General features: G+C 23.8%; 1 protein-coding gene across 1 annotated transcript in view; it reads right to left on the reverse strand.

The window, feature by feature from the left end:
* Positions 1 to 367: 367 nt before the first annotated feature.
* The window catches only part of LOC129611823 (DNA-binding protein RFX2), a 37,376-nt gene continuing 12,668 nt past the window's right edge, over positions 368 to 25,075 (reverse strand). Inside the window, exons 3-12 of the mRNA XM_055525197.1 lie at positions 23,436 to 23,767; positions 22,477 to 22,693; positions 2,752 to 2,845; positions 2,464 to 2,650; positions 2,277 to 2,396; positions 1,854 to 2,210; positions 1,484 to 1,786; positions 1,099 to 1,413; positions 664 to 1,032; positions 368 to 610 (exon numbers count right to left, since the gene is read on the reverse strand). Coding sequence (XP_055381172.1) covers positions 530 to 610; positions 664 to 1,032; positions 1,099 to 1,413; positions 1,484 to 1,786; positions 1,854 to 2,210; positions 2,277 to 2,396; positions 2,464 to 2,650; positions 2,752 to 2,845; positions 22,477 to 22,693; positions 23,436 to 23,720 — 2,328 coding nt within the window. The 5' untranslated portion in view covers positions 23,721 to 23,767 and the 3' untranslated portion in view covers positions 368 to 529. The remainder of the gene's footprint in view (positions 611 to 663; positions 1,033 to 1,098; positions 1,414 to 1,483; positions 1,787 to 1,853; positions 2,211 to 2,276; positions 2,397 to 2,463; positions 2,651 to 2,751; positions 2,846 to 22,476; positions 22,694 to 23,435; positions 23,768 to 25,075) is intronic.

A 25,075-nucleotide genomic window follows, 5' to 3' on the forward strand; every position in this document is an offset into this window, starting at 1 on the left:
TTCAAATTAAAATACACATATATGTACAAAATGATATTTGCTTTCTATTATAGCGATCATTTAAAATTGTCAAAGAAAATTTTAAACATATTGATAAAATAAAAAAAAAAACTTTATAAAAATTACATTCTGTATGTAATTTAATTTCAACAATTTCTATAGTGTTAAACTATACTTTGATTTTAAATATTGAAAAAATTAATTTTCGAAAATTAAAAAAAAAAAATTATGTATATACAAATCAATTGTTTTAAAAAAATATTTTAATATTTAATTTAAATAAATTGTTACAAAATACGAAGATTCAAAAAAATTTTAAAAATTATATTAAAAAATTTTTGAATATCATTGAGCATAAAATCATTTACTAGGAAGCTTTCTTAGTTACCACTTATTAATTTACTAATATTTCAAAATAGTTGTGCACAGAAAATATAGTTTAAAATATCAAAAAAGTAAAAAAATATTATTCATTATGATGACAAGAAATTAAATATTAAATAATATTTTTAAAACTATTACAAATTGATTAATATTTAATCCTTTTGTTTTGGTGCTGTTCTGGCTTAAAATCCATTGGATAATTGAATTCAAACTCATTGTCTCTTAGCTACAATAAAAATTTATTAAAAAAAAAACAAGAAAAATTTTTTACTACTTTACCAATTTATTGCTCATTACGGCAATAGCTGTAGTATTTTGAGCTTTTGCAACTTTATGTTCTATTAAAAAAAACATGTATTCGTCATACAACAACCGTATTAAATGAAAACTTCCAAAACTTGAGGCTGAACGCAGTGTTAAATCTCTTATAACCATTGAACTATAAAAACTCCATTTAAGTAGAAACTGGCGAGCAGCTTTCGCGTAATTCGGTTTACCGCGATATTCTTCTAAAGCTGAATCAACAACAAGTTGAAGCCAAGATGCCCATTGTTCCAAAGTTTTTTGCTGTTGAAGAGCTGCCTTAAAATCAGTTTCAAGGCGTTTCACAATTGTTGTATCACATTGACAAACCCAGGCAGCTTGTTCCTTTAAATTTATATATACGAACATATTAATATTCGTTTATTAATTTATTTAAAAGCTATAGTTTACCTGTACATTATGAAAATCAACCCGATTTAAATCATTTAACATTTGTGCAATTTGTGACGGATTTTGTAGTACAGCTCTTGCTGCTTGAGCTAAATGGTTTAATGAGGTATATCTTCTAAGTGTTTGACAAAATGCTGATACAGCCGAAGTTTTTATTAACACTATTTTTTCAGGACATCCAGCCATTGCTTCGTTTAACCAAATTTCTAAGTTTTTAGCAAAATTTCTAATAGCTTGTGTCAAGGAATTCGGAATAGAACGAAGCACATCAGGAATTAAAACTTCAACCATATTTTGATAAAATGCATAATCCACCTTAAAAATAAAACGAAATTCACTTTAAGGCACGCAAAAAAAGAAATGGAGACATATTAATTAGCACTACCTCTTTAATAAATTTTTGAACATTTTCTCCTTGACACATTAAATACAATTTCGCTTTACTTAAATATTTTTCTTCCTCACATTCGTCTAAATTGTTATTATCAGCAGAGCGCCAAAAATCTCTCCAAAGTGATTCAATAGTACTAAATTCTAAATTAAGGACTGCTTCTAAAAAGAATTCACAATGCTCACGATACATTGAACGGAATATTTCGAGATCTTCTATAGTAATTTCATTTAAAATAGTGTCGTCGTAATCAATATTAGGTAGAATTGGTATAGCATTAGCTCCGTCACCCAGAAACTAAATAAAACGAAGGTATGTTAAGAACATTTTGTTTTTATTAAATGTGTATTTAGATAGAAATTACCTGCGCACACGCTTCATAAGTTTCAAGTTTCGAACCATTTTTTTTATTTACTTTGTTCATATTCATATTATTGGAATTTCCAGCATAGTTATTAATTGGTTTTTCTTCCATTGCATGTGTTAATGCTGATCCAGGTTTAACACGAATCCCATAATAATGATATTTTGAATTGCCTCTTGTACCCAAACGTCGTGTTCGTAATCCAGTGAATACGGAACGAATTAATTTACCAAAACTTGCTGCATTAACTGCATCCAGCTTGTTTTCCTCACAATGTTGCTTATAGTGATTATAAAGAGTTGATCTAGGTAAACTAACACCTTCAGCGGTTTCATAATTTTCCATAAGCCAAGTTGTCTAATAATTTTAAATGATATAGATGTAAATTATTTAAAATTATATTTTTTAAAAGAAAAAGTTTACCGTTTGAGGAGCAATTCTAGACGCATGATTTAAACATTGACTATTATCAGTTTCAGACATGCTAGCTGTAGTTGAAGTTGGAGTTTGTGGCGCGTTATGATTTTCTTGTATATAAACTTCCTATTATTAAAAAAAAAATTGTGTATAACAGTTTAAGATCAGTTTTAACAAATTTATTTATATTTACTGTTATATTATGTGGTGAATCACGACTAGCAGAAGAAGCTAATAATATGTTTTCATCTACAGGAACAATATAAGGCATTGAAGTATGAGATGTTGAGGTATTTGTTGCTGATGTATAATTCCCAGTAGTTGCATAATACGATTGATTACCCGATTGATAATCTCCAACTGCGCAAAATGGGTAAGATCTAAAATGTAAAAAATTTTATGTAGGAATTTCAATTTTCACAAAATAAATACATTTACATATGTATGTTTTTTTTTACTTTTTTATTTTAAATTTACTTACATTTGTGACTGATTCTGGGAATTATTTTGGTATAGTTCTTGATTCACATATTGAACCTGATATTCCGATCCACCAACGTTATCATGTGTAGAAACTGCAATAAAGTAAATATATTAATAAATAATACAAGGTATTTTGTTTTAATGTGATATTAAAAGTAGTAAATTGGTTTATTTTTGGTTTATTGTAACAATTTAGTGGCTAAAAATGGAAAATTTGTATTTTTCAATGAAATTTTCGTTTGGTTTACTTTTAGATTATTACTAGTCTTATGAAATATTTTAACAATTTTCATTTTTATTATTCTTTGTAATGATTTTACTTTTTAGTACAAACTCTACCGCATTTTAAAAATTTTTAAAACAATTGCTTTCCAAAACTGTTGCAAATACCAAAATATTATATGTACAAGTAAAATACATTTTTACAATGGTGTTACCGTAGGTATTCAAGATATAAAATTTTTTTCAGTCATTTTAGACATATCAACTAACTATATACATATTTACATTTTGATTCATAATTCAAAAGATATTAGAAAATGCCAATATAAGGCAAATAAAAGTAAATGGCAATTTAATGAATAGTTTTTCTATAAATAATTTCCAAATACAAGATTTTTTTAATTGGTCGAAAAAAAAAATTAAATATTTTAGTTGTCTTGAAATAATACAATTCTTGTATTAATTATATTAAAGGCGGTGCGTCGGCATTTACAACATGATGGGTACTTATTAAGAAAACAGATTTATTTAAATTTATACTTCCTTAGAAATAATTTAGGTTTTCAAATTTTGTAAATAATGTTAATTTTTAACTTCCATTAAAATATAAATTACGCCAGAATTTGATCATGAAAATTATCTAGACTAGTAAGATTACCATAACTAATTTTTATACAATACAAAGCCAATAAGATTAATGAAAAAAAAAATATATAAGACGAAAAAAATAAACCCGACGGAATTCAAACTATACATAGAAAGTATATTATGTTCTTTCTAATTTGACATTTTCCGTTATACTTTTGTCACATTAATGCATACTACAATATTATTTAGATTAGTCGATTTTTAGTTTTAAAGCTGCACTGATTACTTTAATCATTTTTATTAATAATTTCTACAAAATAAGATCTAATTTCAACAAGGATTTGTTTTTATTTTCTTTATTTCTTTAAATTCCATAATATCTAGTGCACAACTATTAAAGTTGAAGTAATACAATACGACCAAATAATGTTAGGGCTCCATTAATCACATAAAAAAGAATTTATTGTAGATTACGTTCGAATGCAAGAAAAAATTTCAAATTTACTGATATAAGATCTTTCAATTATTTTTAATTAATATTTTGAGCACTATACTGTAAAATTAATTGTCATAATTTCAATGTGTTATAAAGAGAATTTTTAAAAGCCGTCATCGCATATGCAATTTTAGCTTTAATAAATTCTGACAGAAGTTGAATTACACGGACTATATTCATAAACATTTAAATTTTTAACAAATTTTTATTAAATCAAATATGCCAAATTTCTGACGTTTAAATTGTATAAAGAACACAAACAGTAAATGCGAAATAGATTTATTTTAGTAGATTTTTTAATTATTGAAAACAATTGATTCGCCAATGTGTACATATAAAGATATTTCAATAAATGTATGTATATATTTCAAAATTTTGTGTACTTGTACCTTAGAACAGAAGAAACGGAAATGCAATTATTATAAATAACTTCATACTAAACTGAAGTATATTGGATAAACTGAAATAATAGCGGTGCGTTGTTCAATTAGAAAAATATGACCAATTTGAATTAAAAATTAAATTAAAATTTGATTCAATCAAAAAATTAAAATAATATTTTTTTTTTCAATTTTAACTCCTTTACAAAAGATTGTCGGATTGTAAAGCAGTTAATTGAAATGAAAAATTAAATTACCATTACAATAGGGTAAATGATTTTGCCTTCGATACATATCCAAAAAATTTAGTATTCCAAATTGTCCAAAAAATAAATTTGGTCTGCTTAAGAATTCATTTAAAATTTTTATGTTCTTATTTCTTTTTTAATTTTGTTTTCTTTTTTTTCTATTTTTTGTAATTTTAAAATTTATTATTAATTATTTTATTAATTTAATCAAATTTATTGATTTCATATATATATTAACACATTTTATAAGTTGTTTTTTAAATATTATAAATTTATGCTAAAATAATAATTTAAAAACATCAGGAAATCCAGCGGTCAAAGATTCATTTTTATACTCTGATTTATTTAATTAATTTCTTATAATTATATTTTTATTAACTTAATTCGTAAATACAACTGTAAATTATTTACAGTTTTTATTTTAATATTATCCAAATTATTATGCCTTGCTAAAATTTTAGTTTTTGTTTTAGCAATATTTCATAATTTGCTAATTATGCGTTTAGTAAACACAAATTTTTATTGAAATATTGTAAAAATCATTTAAATAAATACAATTAAAATTGTAATTGTAACAAAAAATGTTATAAATTTATGATTTACACAAAAAAAAAATTAGAAATAAATTAAAAATAATTGAAAATTGTACAATATACGTGTTTATTAAAAATGATATTTGATTTCTCTATTTTTAGGTTAAGGTATTATAAAATTTCATTTGCTGCCATTTTAAATAATCAGTAACTGCAAATTTTTGAAAAGTTAGTTTTGAAAGCATTTTTGGTTTGAAAATTTGGGGAAACCAAAAAATAGCTATAAATGAAAACTCTATTACACAAAAAATAAGTGTTATCGTATGCAACAAGAAAAATAACTAAAAACGAGTTTCATAAAAAATGTCGAATTAATGAGACGAGAATTTTGTTACTTATTTTTAAATTTTCCCAATTAATGTTGTAATTTAATTAAGAGCCTAATAAATATGATGCAAGGCTAAAATTCAAATAATTTCTGTCCATTTCTGTTAAAATTGAGATTTTAACAAATTAATTTTGCATAAATGCAATAAATAAAGTAAGAATTATTATTTTGTGTATTTAATTTATTTAATACTCAAATATTTTCAAAAGTCGAAATTTCTACATTACGACGGTATTACAATTTTGAAATTAGTTGTTAAGGGCCTAAGTTAGAAGAAAGTGAGTAACTATCATATATTTGCATAATGCAATTTTCGAGTGAGAAGAATATTATTCCGTATATTGTGTATCTCATTTCTTCTAAAATCTATACAAAATTTATTCATTTCGTTTTGTAAAGTGAGACGTTCAGTCGATAATTTGAGAAAAAATGCAAAAATCCAATTGAAAAAAATGAGTAATTCTGATTTGAAATTGAATAAAATGTGATTTAAAAAGCAAAATACACAATTAGACTGTAAATTTTTTTATTTAATTGTATGTATATAAAAATGAAATTTTTTGACGAAAAAATTTCTTGCTTATCTAAATTATTAACAAATTATTTGTTTAGATTTATAGAAAAATATTTTTAATCAAATAAAATTTAAAATACGACTGCCTTTGAAATTATATACGCATAACAAATATGACGAATAATTAACATTTGCCGAAATATTACATTGTTTTGATGAAATATTACATTGTTATTACATATAATGTAATGCGCTCGTAAAAAAAGAGGACCTCCGGAAAATGTTTATAATTTTTTAGGAACAAACTATATATAAATATATAAAAGCACTGTGGTATATACATAAATGCATTTAATTACATATTATTCTCAATAAAATCTCAGTTTCTTCATCTAAATAACTCTTTTACAAAATGATTCTCAATTATTATTTTTATACACTCAATTATATTTAGATTTAATTATAGAGTATTAAAGTTGTATTTATTATTTTTCCTTATAGAAAATTTTACTGTACCTAACCATTATAACAATTTGTGATATAAGATACTATTATATATTATTATGTGTAAGTATACTAAAATGTACTTCATATTATGTACGCACATATAAAAATTTACTAAGTACTTTTTATTATAAATATATATTAAATTAAATTTAATTTACTAGTACAATTATATACATATGTACTATATTATACTAATATATATTATTTAGAATTTTAGGATTTCATTTAGATAAATAAATTGTACAAATACAAAAAGAAACTATATTCTTTTATTTAAGTAATCAATTTGATATAACAGTTTTCAAAAAAATATAGAATATTAATTTTTTAAGGTTATGTCAAATTCATATACAAGTTTAATTTAAAAAAAATGTATAATACATTAATTCAATAATATTATTTGGCAATATGAAGAGAAAATACACTTTTTCAAAATAATTTGCATGTTCGCTTTCTAATATAACAGCAATACAACAAAATTAATTGTATTATAGCATTCAGAAACAGAAAATCTAAAGAAGAGCCTAGCTACACAACAAAATTTCAAATTGTCGATAATTATTATATATTAAATTTTTGATAATTTTAAAAATTAATTCAGATTTAAATTAAATGATTTTTATCTGTTGGTTTTTAGGTTAAATTGCATTTAGATATTTAATTTACAAATGACATTTCCGAGGACAGTCTTTTAATTACATAATATTCTTACAGTAGGTGGTCGGTTAATTTCTGTTAGTTTTTATTCAAAATTTTTCTTCCACATAAATTATTTAAATATGACTTAATATGATGCTGAATAAGAAAATTAAAATTTTTATAACAAATTTGTTCGGATCACAAATAAATAGGTTTTTAGTTGTTAAAAAAATAAAAGTTTAAGGTGCCAATAATGAAAAACATAAAATAAATTACTTGGAAAATTAACTTAATAGAATGAATAGAAATTACGAGTAAGTTGTATTAAGTATTATAATTTACCACTAATATTCTGTTAGTCGCATCACTTGATGGGTTGTTAATCAAAAATCTTCTAATTTTCTGAATAAAATAAATTCCGAAATTCTATACTAGAAAACAAAATTTTTTTCAACAATAACCAGTCATGTGAAGCAACTAACCGAATATGGGTTAGGATTTAAATATAGTATTCAAAATAATAATAATATTATATTCCTATTTCATTGTATTCTTATATCATAATGTTATAGTAGCGTATTTATTAAAATATTTTTATATTTTTATAATAATAAATAATCCTGATAATTTTTTTAATTTTCAAATTAACACTATATGCGTATAGTGCATTTTATACGTAATTTATTTTAAATAAATAAAAAAAAATATTTTTCTATATTTAAAATTATACTTTTAAAAATTTATACTTTTATTTTATTTATTATAATTATTATTATTTATGGTATTCTTATTTCACTTTCTTTGTTATCTTTTTTTAAAAAATAATAATAATAATAATAATAACTTAGCAACGAGAATACGCGAAGACGGTAGAATTACAACTGAATTTGAAAATGAAAATTATCCTAGCAATACACCTTCACATGGTATATATGTACATACATATATATGGTATATATATATTAACTTTGATGATGCTCTAAAGATGTTGGTTATTTATTATAAAATATCCTGTTGCCTTATACTCGTATAATTCTCTATATCATCTATACTTCTATGCATATATTTTGTGTACAATATCATGTAACGCGTTTATAATAAAGCGTAAACATAGAAGAAAAAAAAAATAAAAGAGAATAAAAACTTCTTGTAACGAAAAATATTTCCAAATAAGTGTATACGAACAAAATATACAAACAAACAAATATTTTTGTAACAGATTTTTTGTTTGTATGTTTTTTTTTCTCATTTATAATCGAAAAAAATCTCGTTTATTATCGTTTAGTTATAACGGTAGATATGTAGACATTAAGATAGAAAAAAAATTATAATAACGGTTTATTAAGGTTTTTCTTTTTGTTTTTATGCTCATAGAGATTTTTCCATTTTTTTTTTTTGTTTGTATTTCTCATTGTTTTTCTTTTTCCTTTGATTTTCGTAAATTTTCTCAATTTTTTTTGTTTCTATTGTGTGTACGTATACGTTATGTGTTATGTGTATATGTCATGTTGGTACAGATTGGATTTGTAAAAAAAAAGTGTTTTATTATCACAAATTTTATTTTTTGTTAAAGGATGTTCTATGATAACAGAATACAGAGATACGCATGCATACATAAGTATACATGCATGTATACGTTATTCAAATATTAAGAAAACGAGCATTGAGAATAAAAATATGAAATAATATTTTGTTTTTTTGTGTTTTTCTTTTAATTTTATATAATTACTATTTTCATTTCCTATGAAAGAATTTGTGGAATATTTTTTGTCAAAAAAAAAAAAAAAAGCAAAAATTTGTATAGAAATATTGTCAATATGAAAATTCAAAATTCATTTCATGTAATTTTAGGAAATCAGAGCATTTCCGAATTCGATTAAATTTGAGTTGTCCGAAAAAAAATCTGATGTGATCAGCAAGCACATAATCGACCGCAATGTATTTTACCTAAATTACTAAAAGTTTTCTAGAAGAAAACTTTTATGAAAATGCGCTTTAAGCACTTTATAATTTTAAGGTCATTAATAAGCTTTTAGTTAACATATACTTAGAAAAATTTGAATTTGACTCTTATAGTAGAGTTTAATTTTGTGGTGGCCGAATTATACGAAAAGTTCATCACCAACTTCTGGTAACAACCAGAACTCAAATATTAAATTTCAAGAAATTCCATCAATTCGTTTCGTATAAATGGTATATGTAAAATCGGTCCCCAAATCAATTAAATATAAAATTTCATCAAAATCGGTTCAGCCGAACTTGAGATATACATATCTGTGCACACAAAGACCGACATACCGACAGATTGCTAAAAATAGTTTATTTATACTTCCCTACCACGGAGAAGTGCATTCTCACCGAAAAATTGACATCCAAAATTTGCATGTATATACAATGCGGTCGGTAAAAAAGAGTACAAATTATAAAACAAATAATAAGCAATAATTTTTTCTTTAAAAAAGTTAATTTATAATGAATGACGTTCTATTTGATGATGGTTCTGCCATCTTTCTGGCAGCTAGCTAAGTTCGGGATTATGACGTTATGTATAGGAATTTTACTCTTTAGTGACAAATATTTGAATCGAGTTTTATTATTAGCATTAAAGTGACAAATTTAAATGTCTTATATATTGTGTAACCGCTTAGAACCCCCTCTCAAAGATTTTTTGCCTTCCAAATTACTGAAAATGCCATGTTTAACTTTTTATTTTATCGAAACCATAAACATTTTTCAAATTTTGCGGACACAGAAAAGTAGTAGCTGACTTTTTATACCGCGGTAAGCTTATGAAATATAATTAATTTTCTTAACTTACTGAATTAACCCTTGAAATCGAGCATTATGTAAACGCATCTTTAATTTTTTTTTTTGCCTCATCCTGAATGTATGCAATCTTTGAGTTGGAAAATATCAGTTTTTAATTCAAATTATCCACATTAATAATTAGATACCTTAAAAGCCATCGGCTTGATCGAAAATATTTTTTATACGGTATTAATTATAAATGTATCTCATTTCTCATAAATATTAACATTATTTCATACGAATATTAAGGAGGATTAACCCTATAAAAATTAAACGATATCAAACATTTGAAATTCGAAATGAAATCTAACAAAAAAAAATTCAATTCATTTCACTCAATTTCATTTTGCATATTGTTCATATGTATCTCCTATAAATTTATTTAAATGAAAATCTGCCAGAAAAAAAGTATGTTGTTTGATCACAAAAAATATGATGAACTTTTCATAATAGCTTTCTAACTACAGTTTTAGTGACAAACTGACATTACTACCATTGGTTTTAAATTTTTTCGTATTTATTTTTCTGATAATCATATACGATTACTATAATTCGCACCCATATAAATTTGAACGAGTAAAATTTTGGAAATTCGAAAAACAATGAGATAGTATAGAAAAATCATTTCGGAAATTATACATCCCTTATCCAAAACAATAAAAATCAATAGAATCATAATATTCTATAATATATAAAATGAGCTTGTATGGTTTTGAATATTAAATCACTTGTTGTGAGAACTCATTTATAATTATTGAATTAATTGCACAATCTATAACTAAAGCTTCTTCCTTTCATTGTTAAAAGTTCTAGGGCATTGTTGATTAAATTCCTAAATATCAATCATCTCTAAATTGCAGATTTTGTAAATATCAATTATGTCTTTTAGGTTTTAATTATTTTTTCATTATTTATAGGTGGCACAACATAAAATTCATTCAATTCTATTGTAATGCTATACGGGTAATTTTAAGATCAACAAATTATTAATAATATAGAGTTTATAATTCATATATGAAAACATGTAGATAATTTCTAGAAATAAAAATAAAAAAAAATAAAAAAAATTTAGGTATATTTATTAAGCAAGGAATTTTTCATAAGGCATTATTTTTTTTAACTTATTTGTTGCTTCTCCAAATTTTTCCCAGTTTAAATAACAAAAACAGAAAAATTATAAAAACAGAACAAATACATATATGTTTATATATATATATATATATAATTTTCTATATGCTTACATATTTAAGTACGTACATATGTATACGTAAATAAAAATTATGATTTATTATTTAATTGTTTTTTTTTAAGTTCAGGTGAAAGTGATCCACCTACGATTTATTTTTTTCATTTTTCATACATATACAAATATAAAATATTTTTATTATTATTTATTATTAAAATTACATTTATAGTGAGCACAAATCTCTCTTTAAATTAGATATATATTAAAATATATAGGGTATATCGAAAAATAAAATTATATAACAAAAATATGAAATTTTCAAATACCTTTTATTCTTACAAAAAAAAACGCACTTATATAATATTTTCATGAATCCTTATAACACACATCCTTATAACAAATTCAAATTTTGAAGATTTTCATCTCGAAAATTTGCATATATTTACTGTATAAATATCATGTATAAAATCAAAATTATTCTTATATACATATACATATTTATGTACATATAGCTATGAAGCTGTATTATGTGAGATACGTAAATAAAAGCAGAGAAAAAAAGTATACATAAATACTACACTCGTATATGGAAAAAAAATAACAGAAATAAAAAAAAAAGAAAAGAGACAGCAATATATAGAATAAATCAGAGATGAAAAAAAAAAAAATAGCAAGAAAAAAAAAACTTAAAATCATTTTGAAAATGGGGTGAAATTTAACCAATGATTATTGTTTCTGGTATATCAAAAAAGGACCTCCCATTTTTTAAGAATTTCTTATATTTACAGATACGTACATACATATAATCATTTTATGATTTTTCATATTAAAATGGTACATGATGTTGTTATATAACCATGTATACACACATAAATATCATCCTCGCGCATTAAATTTTATAAAACAACAACAAAAAAAATTGAATTAAAGTATGTATGTATGTATTGAAAATATGAAAAAAAAATTTTTTTTTTTAGATTGGAATTTTTAGGATGAAATCACGCTTAAACTTTTTAAAGTATCCCAAAAAAACAAAAAAATATGAAAATACGAAAATAAAAGGAAAAATTTAATTCGTAGAAAAATCATAAAAATATAACAGTAAAAAAAAACAAAAATTATAAATTGATGTTTCATAAATATTTTCTTTTATGCATCAATCACTTTAAATATACAAAATTCCAATGTTTTTATTGCATTTTATATATAAAATGAAAATACCTTGTGTGTATACATATATAATATCTTCAACATAATCATAATTAATAATTATTTTCTATACATATACAAAGGTATACAGGATAGACGGAAAGATAAAGGGGTGGTATGAGCAGATAAGCTTTATTTATTATATTAGTATAGGCAATTATTTAGTTCATATATTAATTAAAGTACTCCACACTATATGTTATTATACAATTGAATATAAAAACGTATATACAATTAATTGAAAAATAAATTATAGTTTGGCATTTTGTTATTCGCACTAGCTGACAACTAACCAAAAAACTCTAAAGTATACTGTTTACATATTCGAAAAAATCTAAGATTTAATCTGAGTTTGATGAACGTCATATTTAACTGGGTTTATAAGACGATTTTTACATGAATGTTTGAAATCTCATTCCCTTTGCTAACAAAACTCGTGAGCAAACGCAATATCATGTATATCAACCATTGATGCAAAAATCGTTGTGTGAACACAGGTTTTAATACCAGATTTTGTGTGACAACAAATAATAGAAATTATTCTATTCTCATTATTGTAAAATTGACAATTATTGAAAATTAATTTTTTACTAATTTACGAGAACTAATTTTAAGAATTAAATTTTCGAAAAATTTTCGTCTTTTGCTAATATGATTGTAAATTTTTGTTATCGACTCTAGGTAAAACATTGAATTTGTTCGAATATTGCATATATTTAGGAGACATAAAAGCTTTGACAATTATATACATCAAATTTATAATAATGCTGCTAGTGAAATAATTTGATTAGTAAAAAGTTAATTTACTTTAAAAATTAATAAAAAATAAAATAAGAATTAAGATTTTAAATTGGATTTTATGTACTCGTACTTTGATTATTGTTTGTACTGCTGCTTAGTTTGTACTGCTGCTGTTTGTACTGCTCCTGCTAAGTTTGTTTTAAATAGAACAATAAATTTTCCATAGAATGATGTTCTTTAAATTAATTCCCTATTTATTATTTAATCACAATGACTTCATAAATGAGGTTAACGAGAATTAACGAGGTTCTTATACAAATTTTAGCTTACTAGAACGAAACTAAACACACAATCATAATTGAATGTTGAAATTAATAATATTTTAATACTTTCTACATTCGGTAAAGAAAGTCTAATTGTACAAAAGATTAGTAAGAATTTATAAATCTATATTCTAAAACAAAATTCTTAATTTAAATTTTTTTTACTCATAATTAATTAATTTCGAACTGATATTTTTTATTGAAATTACTCTCTTGCTACTGCACACTTTACAAAAATTTAAGGGAATTTGAAACCGAAAATTGTTATTTTACAAAATTTGATATGTGATAACGTTCGAGATGAAAGAGGCACAAAGAAATTTTCTTCTATTAAAATTTGAGAGCAATCCAAACTGCCATACAGAAAAAAATAATGCGGTTAGCTTTATAATAGTAAATTCGACAAGTTGTCATTAGTTAATATACATATATAGTTTCTTATAATAGAAGTAATAAATCATTTTTCATTTACAGATATTAACAAATATAATATTTTAATTGTCTTCTGTTTGGATATCGTTTAACTTATCATACTGTACAATGTATGATAAATGTATGAATGTGCAATATAAATTAGAAGTAAATTATCCAAAATATTCAAAATTAAGTCAAATTAAGCACAAAATTTAATATATTTTAGCTTTTACACCGAACGGTGTTAGCAGTGTGACAGATCGTTGTTATGTAACAGACGGGCAAATGAACTGACAGGGCAGAACTAATAGCTAGATTTTTATAAAATTTTTTTAAGATATATGTGATAATCTTGAATCAATCGCGTATATATTGCAGAAGTGTTAAAGAACTTTTAAAATATCGGAATAAACTCATAATATGATAAATTTTTACATAATTACATAATTTATAAATATATGTAATTATGTTTACAAAAAAAAAAAACAAATTTTTAATATTGATAACTATTTTCATTTCTTTCTCTTATTTACGCACCAATTGAACATTTTCCCAGCTTTGATCTACAAAAATAAGATTCTTTTGAAAATGAAATTTTAAGAAAAAAAAAAATAAAATTTTTTTTTTCCATAAAACCTTAAACCTTATCTTTTGTTGAATTTCTTTTTTCCTATATTCATTTTATTCAATTGATCAATATATGATTAGATGTTTACATTAGATGCTTATATACATAGTAATATAGGGTAAAAAGGATCTATAAAGGATTTACAAATAAATGGAATATTAGAACCACAATTTTTAAATGCAAACATTTTTTTTTTATTTTTTGTTTTCTTCTTTTTTATCTTCATCATCATTATTATCTCTTTCATATTTTTCCAATCTTTTTTATTTATTTGTTGTTCTTCGTAATTCTTCTGGATTCTAAGGACGACAATAATTCTTATAAGGACTTTAAATAAAAACTATTGGAATAATTTTGTAAATGATTTTTATTTATTGATAGCTATATGTGAATTATTTAATGTAATTTTTATTCCTTTATTAAATAACTCTTTAGTATAAGGTTAAGTAATATAAGTATATATGCAATACATGCACATGTGTCAAGAGAATATGTGACAATAATAAATATTGGGAAGAAAACCATTATGGTGTTTTGTACAATTAATCAGTGCCTGAATTTAATAGTAATTTAGTGGTCAATAACATATTGAAATCTTCTATTACATTTAATAGCTTTAAAATTTTTTATGTCAATTTAGTGTCTAAGAGTTCAAAATTAACAAAAATTCATACATAATTAATTTTAGACTTTATTATTTTAAAATTAAATTTTTTTTGAAGAGTTTGTTGAACAGTTTGTTGTTTGCTTAACAAAAAATCATATTAGTATAATAGTTTTGCCTTATTAATTATTTTGGAGTATTTCAAATTTTAAAAATTTTAACAAATTCTATAATTTTATAAAGTATGTATGTTCTTTACAAAATTATATAAGAAAGTGACTCCAAGTTCATATCGTTGACTGCCACATTGTAATCATATTAGTTTTTGAACCACCTTTGATCACTCAACATATATTTTTAATCAATGGTGTAAATTTGCTCTGCAAACTGTAAAAAATTTTTGTGTAAAAATATTTTTAAGCATGTTTCTAAGTTACGTTAGAATTTCAGTGGCAGTCCTTTTTTGTTACTGTATATATTGCAAAAACTAGTTCGGTTTAGTTTTATAGTTTTGCCATACAGAATTTGCCCCAAAAAAAAAATTAATACTACTTTAATTTAACTATTTATTTATTTTTAATTTGACAATGTTTTGACATTTATTGCAAGTGGGTGTTTTTGTTGATAGAACTGCCTTTTTTATCGCACTGTAGTTCTAACTGCATAATAGGTGATTACTGTATGGGTAAGAGCAGCAAACATAAGTTCAATCTATATTGTGTTTATATTATTAAACGTATACATATTTCAAATTTAAATTCTTATTTTGACATTTGCATAAATGATTTAATTTTTTTTCATATACGATTAATAATTTACCTCTTAAAGCTTATAGAAAGTTTGTTGAAATTTGAGCAAAAAATATCAAAACAAATTAAAAAGACGGAATTTATGGTTGAAAAATTAAAAGTACACTTGTGAAACAAATTTGTAACACTCTACTTTTGACAATTTATTAAAAGCTTCCCGATTTAAATTTCAATTTTTGGAATCAAGATTTTATTCGAAGGCGTTTTTTTTCTGTGTGTTAGGAATTGTATAAAATATGCTTCGTCAAAATGTCTGTGACAGCAATAGAAAGCGATGATTCGCCAAAATTTATACAGTACAATTTTACAATATGGAAGTCACTCTATATTTATTATACGGAATAATTAAATAAAAAATTATAACATTCCCAAATACAAAACATAATAGAAATCATTAAATTAAAAATTTAAAGTAATAATTAATTAAGGATGCTTATACACTGATGTAGTGCCGGTTGCATAATATTTCTCCCTTATATTCTCTTACCATTTATTTTATATTAAAAGAGATGTGAAAATCTAAATGCAAACTTTTGAATAAATGAAAATAACAAAATAAATGAGTTTTCTTTTACATTTTAAAAAATTTTACTTGTTGAGCTCTCAAGTGTTGCGGATGAAATTTAATAGAGTCTATTATTATACGCTCCTTCTCAAAATATTTGCATTTCTGGTTGAAAAATATTGTGTGCGTAAAATTCATTAACCAGAAAATACTAATTTAAAATCTATATAGATAAAATATAGATATCGAATCTTAATTAGTAACTTTAATTTTATACTTGTTTCTAAAAAAAAATTTGTAATTAATTTCAATTGACTTAAAACATTTAAAATCAATTATTAAATCAATCGATTTAAAAAAGACAAAAAGTTTAACTGCATACTACTTAGTTCTGCTGATCAAGTAGTCAGATTTCCAAATTGTCCAATACTCTACTTACATCATATTAAAATAATTAAGAAGACTTAAATGCTACGCCGTTTTATATTTTTGATTTCAATTATTTTTTCACAAAAAGTTTTTTAAAAATACGAGTACAATAATCAAAAAAAATTTTTTTTTCATTTGCATATGCTCTTCCATTGTATTAAAAATGTAATACTATTGAAAAACCAAAAAGGATAAATTCTGCAGCCACCCGTTGTGTTTTTATTTTTATACCTTGTTATACATACAAAATTGATAAGTAATTTTGATAACGGAAAACAGCAATTTTTTTTTATTCATTTTAATCCGGATTTAATCACTGATGACTCTAATATTTTATTATGAACTAATTCACGTACACACCCATACACAATTTATAATACAGAAGCAAAAATATTTTTTCGTGTTGAAAGAGGAAATTTGTGTTGATTGGATTTGGTTCCGGTTTTAGTGTTATAAAAATGTGCCCATATAGTTTTTTAGATCATCTTATATGGAACCATAAAATATTAAGCATGTAATTATTAAAAAAGAACTCATGAAGTTAAATTACAAATTTAATTATTTTAGAGTATTCAAAGAGCTTTATAAATTCGGAATATTGAAATTTTATTGTTGCCATCCGGACGAACTCTTGATTTAATGGTTAGACTGCGTATACATATATACATTTATATAATATCAAATAAATTTTTATTTTGTTACATGATCTTAAATTATTGTATAATTTATTTTTTAAAGTTTTGCACCAATTTTAGTAAGTGATGTCCTTTTCAGCATATATGACGTTCAGAACAATTCTCAGGGAGTAAATAGTTGGGCGATTACTTCGCAAATAGAATATTTTTTCGTATAGAAATTCTATGTTACACAGACGTCAAAAACTATATTAGAGATACCACTTTTAATTTCTATAACACAATACGAGTATAAATGCATCCACTGCAATTTAGTGTGTAACTTAACTTGTTTCAATAACTTCTTTTTATAGGTTTGTGTAGCATGAAGTATTTCGCGTCCATTTGGATTGTTATATTCGTTTAATTGTTAACAATAATTGTAACTTGTGTTTCTTTCATGGATTCATGGATTTTCAAAAAAATATTAAGTTTAATTTTAAGTTTCAAATTTTTTAGTTAGAATTTTCAATTTTATTCATATACGATCCTGTGATACTTTCAGTTCATTTTGGCTTTTACACCGTAGTTAGTTAAATTAAATTTAAATCGAGCTAATTATTGAGATCAGAATGTAAGACCAAATCATCAGTTTGTTGTAAAAGTCATTTAAATTCGAAATTATAAAAATTTCAAACAAAAATTTTATTATATCAAAAATGTACCCAATTCCGTAAACACAAATTGACAATTATTTTGGCAAATAACCAAAATAAATACTTTCACATCTTTATAGTTGTGCTTGTCAAAACTTTTAAATTATTAAAATTTTGATTTTAATTTCATTAAAAGTTAAAACCTGAAATATAAAACTTGAAGTACCGATAAGTTGGGTTAAAAAATATTTTCAAGTAATTGACGACTTTCATATCACTTTTATTGTTCATATAATTAGGAGAAAAGCATGTGTTTCATGAATTTAAACCATAAAGGATATCTTTTTTTTTTATCTATTACCAGTAAGTATGCGACTAAGAAGAAAGCATCTTCTTTTTTTAAATTAATTGTTGTATTTTGATAAATTTTTTCTAAAAATAATCTGAACAAAAAATTTTCAATTTTGATTTGCGAAAATTGCGAGTCATGAACCCTTCATTAAAATTTTATTTTACTATTATTTTCAATATTTCAATTTTGAAACGAAAACTACAAAAGAAATACAAGAATTTTATAATCTTATTTTAATCATAATAATTGAAATAAATACTTTTAATAAAATAATGAATCTCTTGAAATGGATATAAGCAAAAAGGTGAAAAAGTGTACTTAGGGAAAAAAAGTATGTACCTATTGTAGTAAAATAGAAAATTTCCTAAAAATACAAAATATAAAGTAGCGGTAAAAATAATAACATCACCCCTCTCCTTTTGTACCTTAAATATCGTTTTATATTGTTATAAAAATGTTATATTATATATATATATATATATATATATATATTCTTTTATTAAATTAATTTATACGCTAAAGATAAATCAAGCGTAATTACAAAATTACAATTATAACAACGTGTAGAACACCTTGTTTTCCGATTTAAATTTTGTGTTTTCATCATAATATATATAGATATATAGGTAAACATGTAAGCGAGTCAAATATAAAAAGTATAAAGAAATTGTGTGTTTTTTATATATTTATACATACTTATGTCAGCACGTGTACGGATCTTTTTAAAACAGGTATTCATTTATATAGGAAACAAACAAAAATAAAAAAAAAAATAAAATTGAAAATTTTTCTCATTTTAATCCCAAGTTATTGTAACAAAATAGTTTTTCATATTTTCACATTTTTCGTATTTTTTTTTGATGAAAAATCAAAAAATTCAAAGATAAATAGCATTGACAGCGTATATAACCGTATATAAGAATTGATCCTTGGGGGGTGGTAGCGACCGATGCTCATAATAATAATAATAATAATAATAAAAACATAATATAAATATACGTATAAATATTTTATATTATTATGACATAAATTTTATTTATTTCTTGATAAATATTATTAATTAAAATTTTTTCCATTCATAATACAAAAAAAAAATTTCGATTTGCTTCGATTTGCTCCCCCATCCACCGTATTCTCCGGACCTTGCCCCAAGCGACTTTTTCCTCTTCTCGGACCTTAAGAGAATGCTCGCTGGAAAAAAATTTCACACCAATGAAGAAATCATCGCCGAAACTGAAGCCTATTTTGAGGACAAGCCGAAGGATTACTACCGGAATGGTATCGAAAAATTTGAAGACCGTTATAATCGCTGTATCGCTCTTGAAGGCAACTATGTTGAATAATAAAAGCGAAATTTGTCAAAAAAAATATTTTTTCATTGAAACGATACGGACTTTTCAGCCCACCTGTTATTGCTGTTCATTTAATATACTACGCTAATGAAAAGACCTATACAATTTGATATGATATGAGAAAGAATCGGCCGAAAGATTAATGATATAGCTGCAGAATTTGCTGCGACAAAAAGGAATATTTGACAATCAATAGTTTTCTTTATAATAGTATTTGATTTTTATTCGGAGGCGATAGAAATAATTTTTTCTGCTGATAGACTTATGAGCTTAGACAGTAGACATTAAAAATTTATTAACTTTTTACAATAAAAGGGGTAATACAATTTTAAACGGTATAAGAAGGCATTACTTCATCTTTAAGAAACATCTTATGTTTCTTATTAAGAACGAAAGATAGGCACAATGGTTAATAAATATATAGACATAATTAAAATTATTTTGGATTATTATATGATATGTTAGATTTTAGGATAAAAGAGGATTTGTAACAATTAGCCGCCCTTCAAAAATTATCCTGGTTTCAACACAATTTTGTTAAAATTGAGCAAAACTTACAAAATTCTAAGGAAGTAACATAGGTGGAAACAATTGAAGATATCAAAATTAATTTCAAAAATTAATCGAACACTTAAAACTGAAACTGGTATATGTATAACAATTTAAAATAAAATACTAGCAATTAACTTTTATAAAATTAATAGATATATTACTAATGCAATGCAATATATTAATAAAAATATTTCTAAAAATTGTTCCCATAAATTTATAGCACTTCATATCACCTTAAATCACCTTAAATTTTCTTATTAAATATCTTATGATTGAATGAACAATTTATTTGTCAATCTTTTCTCAATTAAATACTCATATCTATTGCATGTATCTATTTTGTATTTTGAAATAAAGATACATACATATATGTACAGTACATGTGTTGTATTATCATATTGATGTTTGCACTAATGGTTTTGTTTGTTGATTCCATATAAATTCATTATAAACGAACAATATTTTTCCGCTTGAAAGTTCAATTTAATAATATAAAATATACAGCACACTTAATAAAAATGAAATTTTCATATGTTTCATAGGTATTAAATTGACGTTCTGAAGACAGGTATGTATTAAAAATAAAAAATAAAAAAAAAATTTTTATTAAAAATACAATATATTTAAAATTTATATTGATATATTTTTAAATATACAAGACAAATACAGAGTGTTTTAGGAAACAGCTTGAAAATATGCTCAAATGAACGGATTAATGTACCTTATATATAATACAAAACGGATTTGTTCATTCAGTGGATTCATCAATGATTCAGTTGATAAAAAATGATTTTTAACTGAACCAATTTTGCTTTTAGATGCTTAAAGCTCTTCGTAAACTATTTAGAACGAAAAATATGAATGCGGTAATCATGTGACAGTTTTCATTTTGAGGTTTAACAAGAAGGATATGAAAAATACATACATTATCTGTCACTTCACGAGATATCATATTTACGACATAAAATTTCATGTAAACCGAATCAGCGAATATTTACATCAAAAATACTATGCTTCAATATACCAATGCGCTGCAATAAACTGAACATATGCATCATGATTATTATGTATAAAGAACTCTATTAAATATATTTCCAGTTTTTCTTGTTTCTGTGTGTATATACACCCTGTACGCACCAAGCATTCAATGATTTCATAATACACAATATTTTAAAAGGACTCTAAGGACTATTTAAATGAATGATATATACAATAAAAGATGAACAAAAAAAAAAAAATCGGAATATTAAGAGGGAATCATGAATCACTGCAAGTGTATTTGAGTATATAAAAAAGGTTCTTTTCCTTTTTTATAGTAAGTAAATAAAAATTTTCCGATATAATGGACAATTATATTTAGAGGTATTTATAGGATAATCATGTTTAATTATTATATTTTGAATTGTTAAAGAAAAATATTTGTAAAATTAAAAGTTCCATATCTAAATACACATAATTGTGAGGGAAAGTAAAATTTTTGAAAAAGAAATGTACAATTTTGTAATTAGGTATACAAATTGGATTTAATTTCTAAAAAACTATGAAATAATTATGAAAAAATTATGAAAAAATTAAATTTTTAAAACAATTTCATTTAAAAGACTTGTAGATAAAAATAGATTTCTTGATCTTAATCATTAAAAATATAAGAATTGGTTATTCTTGTTCGGTTTTAATGTAACCACAATTTATATCTTTTCAATTTTTCAATGTAAATTTACTATAATTAAGATTATAGATTCTAAATAAGTTTAAATTTAGAATGATCCTTAAAATTTTCGAAAAAATTAATAGCTTCCATTTTATAGTAAACAAAAAGTAGAATAGCCCAGGCACGCAATAATCTTTATTTCAATAAGCAAAAGCATTTAATAAAAACGTATTGTTACTGATTCTCATACAGAGTGATAAAAGCAAAATGGCACTTTTGTGCTAATTGAGGAGCAGCCAACTTACCGGTCAACGGCCATGTAAACAAAACAACATCTTTTTAAATAATAAGACTGAAAAAAAATTATTGACTTACCCGTTACTGTAATATATTGAGGACTTTCATTGCCATCAGAGTGTTGTACAACAGCTACCTGTGCACTTAGTTGTGATGCCAATGATTCATGATCTGGTGAAGTTTTTAATGTTGTAACAGTTTCTTCATTACTTGAATCGGATGCTTCAATAGGGACAACATCGATAACAGCTACACCTCCATCATCGATTTTATTTGTTTGTAAAATAATTTTTTTCTAGAAATAACAAATATATTTCATTACTGTTATTTTAATTAATGCCTATTTTAAATAATGACTATTAAAAAAAAATTTAGAATATGTTGAAACAGAGAAAGCAATACGGTTCACCATTATGGTGAAGAACTAAGAACTAAATTAATGGATAATATTTTTAATTAAAAAAAAAAAGCACGTGAATTAATTTCTCATTTGAATCAAATACGATGTACTAATATATTTTGTTAACTCCTATATGAAATTTTTAAGATTCAATGTAAGGTTTAATGTGATCTTATGGAATTTATACGAGAAAAGTTGTTTTTTATTTTAAATAATACCAGTAAAATGACTTCAAGGCGGAAAAATTTAACTGTAAGCACTATGGTAGAAAAACATATGAATTCTGAACTTTTCAATCTCAAATAATATTGAATCTTAAAACATTCATTGCTCTAAGAAGCAAGACTTTTTGTCAAATTCACAAAATTTGGTATGAATTTTCTTGAAAATTTTTAATGACACCATTAAAATTTTGTGCATATTAATTTTCTTTCCAATTTTTGGTTTCATTGTTCATCCTAAACTTATGCAAAACGGTAATAATTGTGAGAGAATAATAATTTTAGTATAACACACACCGCTTTAATCACATTTTCCAAATTTCAAACTAAATAAATTGCTATTTAGCTTTATTTCGTCTACCTTAAAGAGTAAATATAAAATGTTTTTAAAAATATTTTTATTTAAAATTACTTACTGGAGTTATCACCTCACTAATAGTAATACCATTTGCAGTTGCAACATGTTCCGCAAGTGGATCGACTGTTGCTGCAATTGCAATTGGAACAATTTGACTAGTCTCTCTATTCTCATGATTATTATTATTGTTATTATTATTATTACTGTTATTACTATTATTATTTTGATTATTGCTATTGTTGATACTGTTGTTATTTAAATTATGTGATTTTTCATTGTCTTTTTTGATAGTTCCATTTGTTATAGCTATTAAATTTCTAGCTGTAGCTATCCTTGCGGCCATTTTCTTTTAATTTTTTATTTATCATGTAAAATTATTTTTTTTTTATCCTGCGATGTTCATGTGAAAGAAAGAAAAAATAAACAATTAAAAAAATAATCAATTTAATATAAAATATTATGATTAAAATGTTTTTCAAAAAATTTTAAATACCCTAGTTAGCTTAGAAAACTTTCAAATGTCAATATTTTGTCAATTTGAAATTTTTCTAGCCATGAATGGAATTTGAAATATGAAACAATTCCAGTAAACTGGTAGACTTTTTATTTCAGTTAGAATAAAAATTAATTGCATTAGAAATCATTAATTATTAGTCATTGTCATTATATACTTTAAATGTTATTTTTGAAATTTCCGTAATAATGTGGGTCAAAAAAAAGTATCGTATTCTCTCATATGCGTTAATTATTGTATTCATATAGCGCGTAATATCAAAAGCTTAATACACAACTTAAGTACACAACTTGCATAGTTTGCAGATTTTTCTATTTAACACAATTCATTTTTTACAATTAACGTAAAAGTAAATTTATCATAATTAATTTTTTCTAATTAATATAATAATAGAAAGTATAGGTTATGAATAAAATATAGCTCAAATTAAGTACTCAATCAAAGCGTTTTATTTTGGAGAATAAGACAGGTAATAAATATACAATTGGACTACTGCATATCGGAGGCCACCCTGTGTTGTATTGACTTGCCTTACTGCAGATTTGAGATAGACAATACAGTTTTAATTCAAATTCTATTTTAGTACAGCTAAACTTCAATCTTGAAGGACAACCAAGAGCGTATACAAATATCTTTAATTTCGAAAAAAAAACTAAATTATTAATATTACATGAGCCTAATTTAACAAAATTGTTTTTCTTATGAAAAATGAAACAACGGACCAGTGATAAGCAACCTTTTTTTAAATTGGGTTAAATGAGAAAAAGCAATCGTTTTCCGGGCCGCAGTTATAGCAGATTTATTTTCTAGTTTCAGTAATAAGTAAGTTTAAGTAATATAAGTTTCAGTAATAAGTAAAAGCTATAATGTGGAGTTTGAGGGCGGCTCGGCTTGCTGAGCATTATATAAGCGTGGTTTTTTAATTTTTTAAAATTTTATCAAACTTATTTTATTATTTTTTTGTATTGATGAAAATTAACCGATTCAAACCATGCTAAAGTTAAAAGTTCGTATAAGAAATAGATATGTATGTATGTATATTGAATTAAATTTTTTAGACTGTTTTAAAACAAAACGGCGTGCAAAAGATCTGAGTACGCATTAAGCATACTGCGAAAAGCCAACATTTAACCAAAAAAAAATATTGTCTTTGGGAAATCAATAAGTAAATAAGTGAGTAAGTG

This window comes from Condylostylus longicornis, unplaced genomic scaffold, assembly GCF_029603195.1.
Source record: "Condylostylus longicornis isolate FDR11 unplaced genomic scaffold, ASM2960319v2 ptg000055l, whole genome shotgun sequence".
Classification (NCBI taxonomy): Eukaryota; Metazoa; Arthropoda; class Insecta; order Diptera; family Dolichopodidae; genus Condylostylus; species Condylostylus longicornis.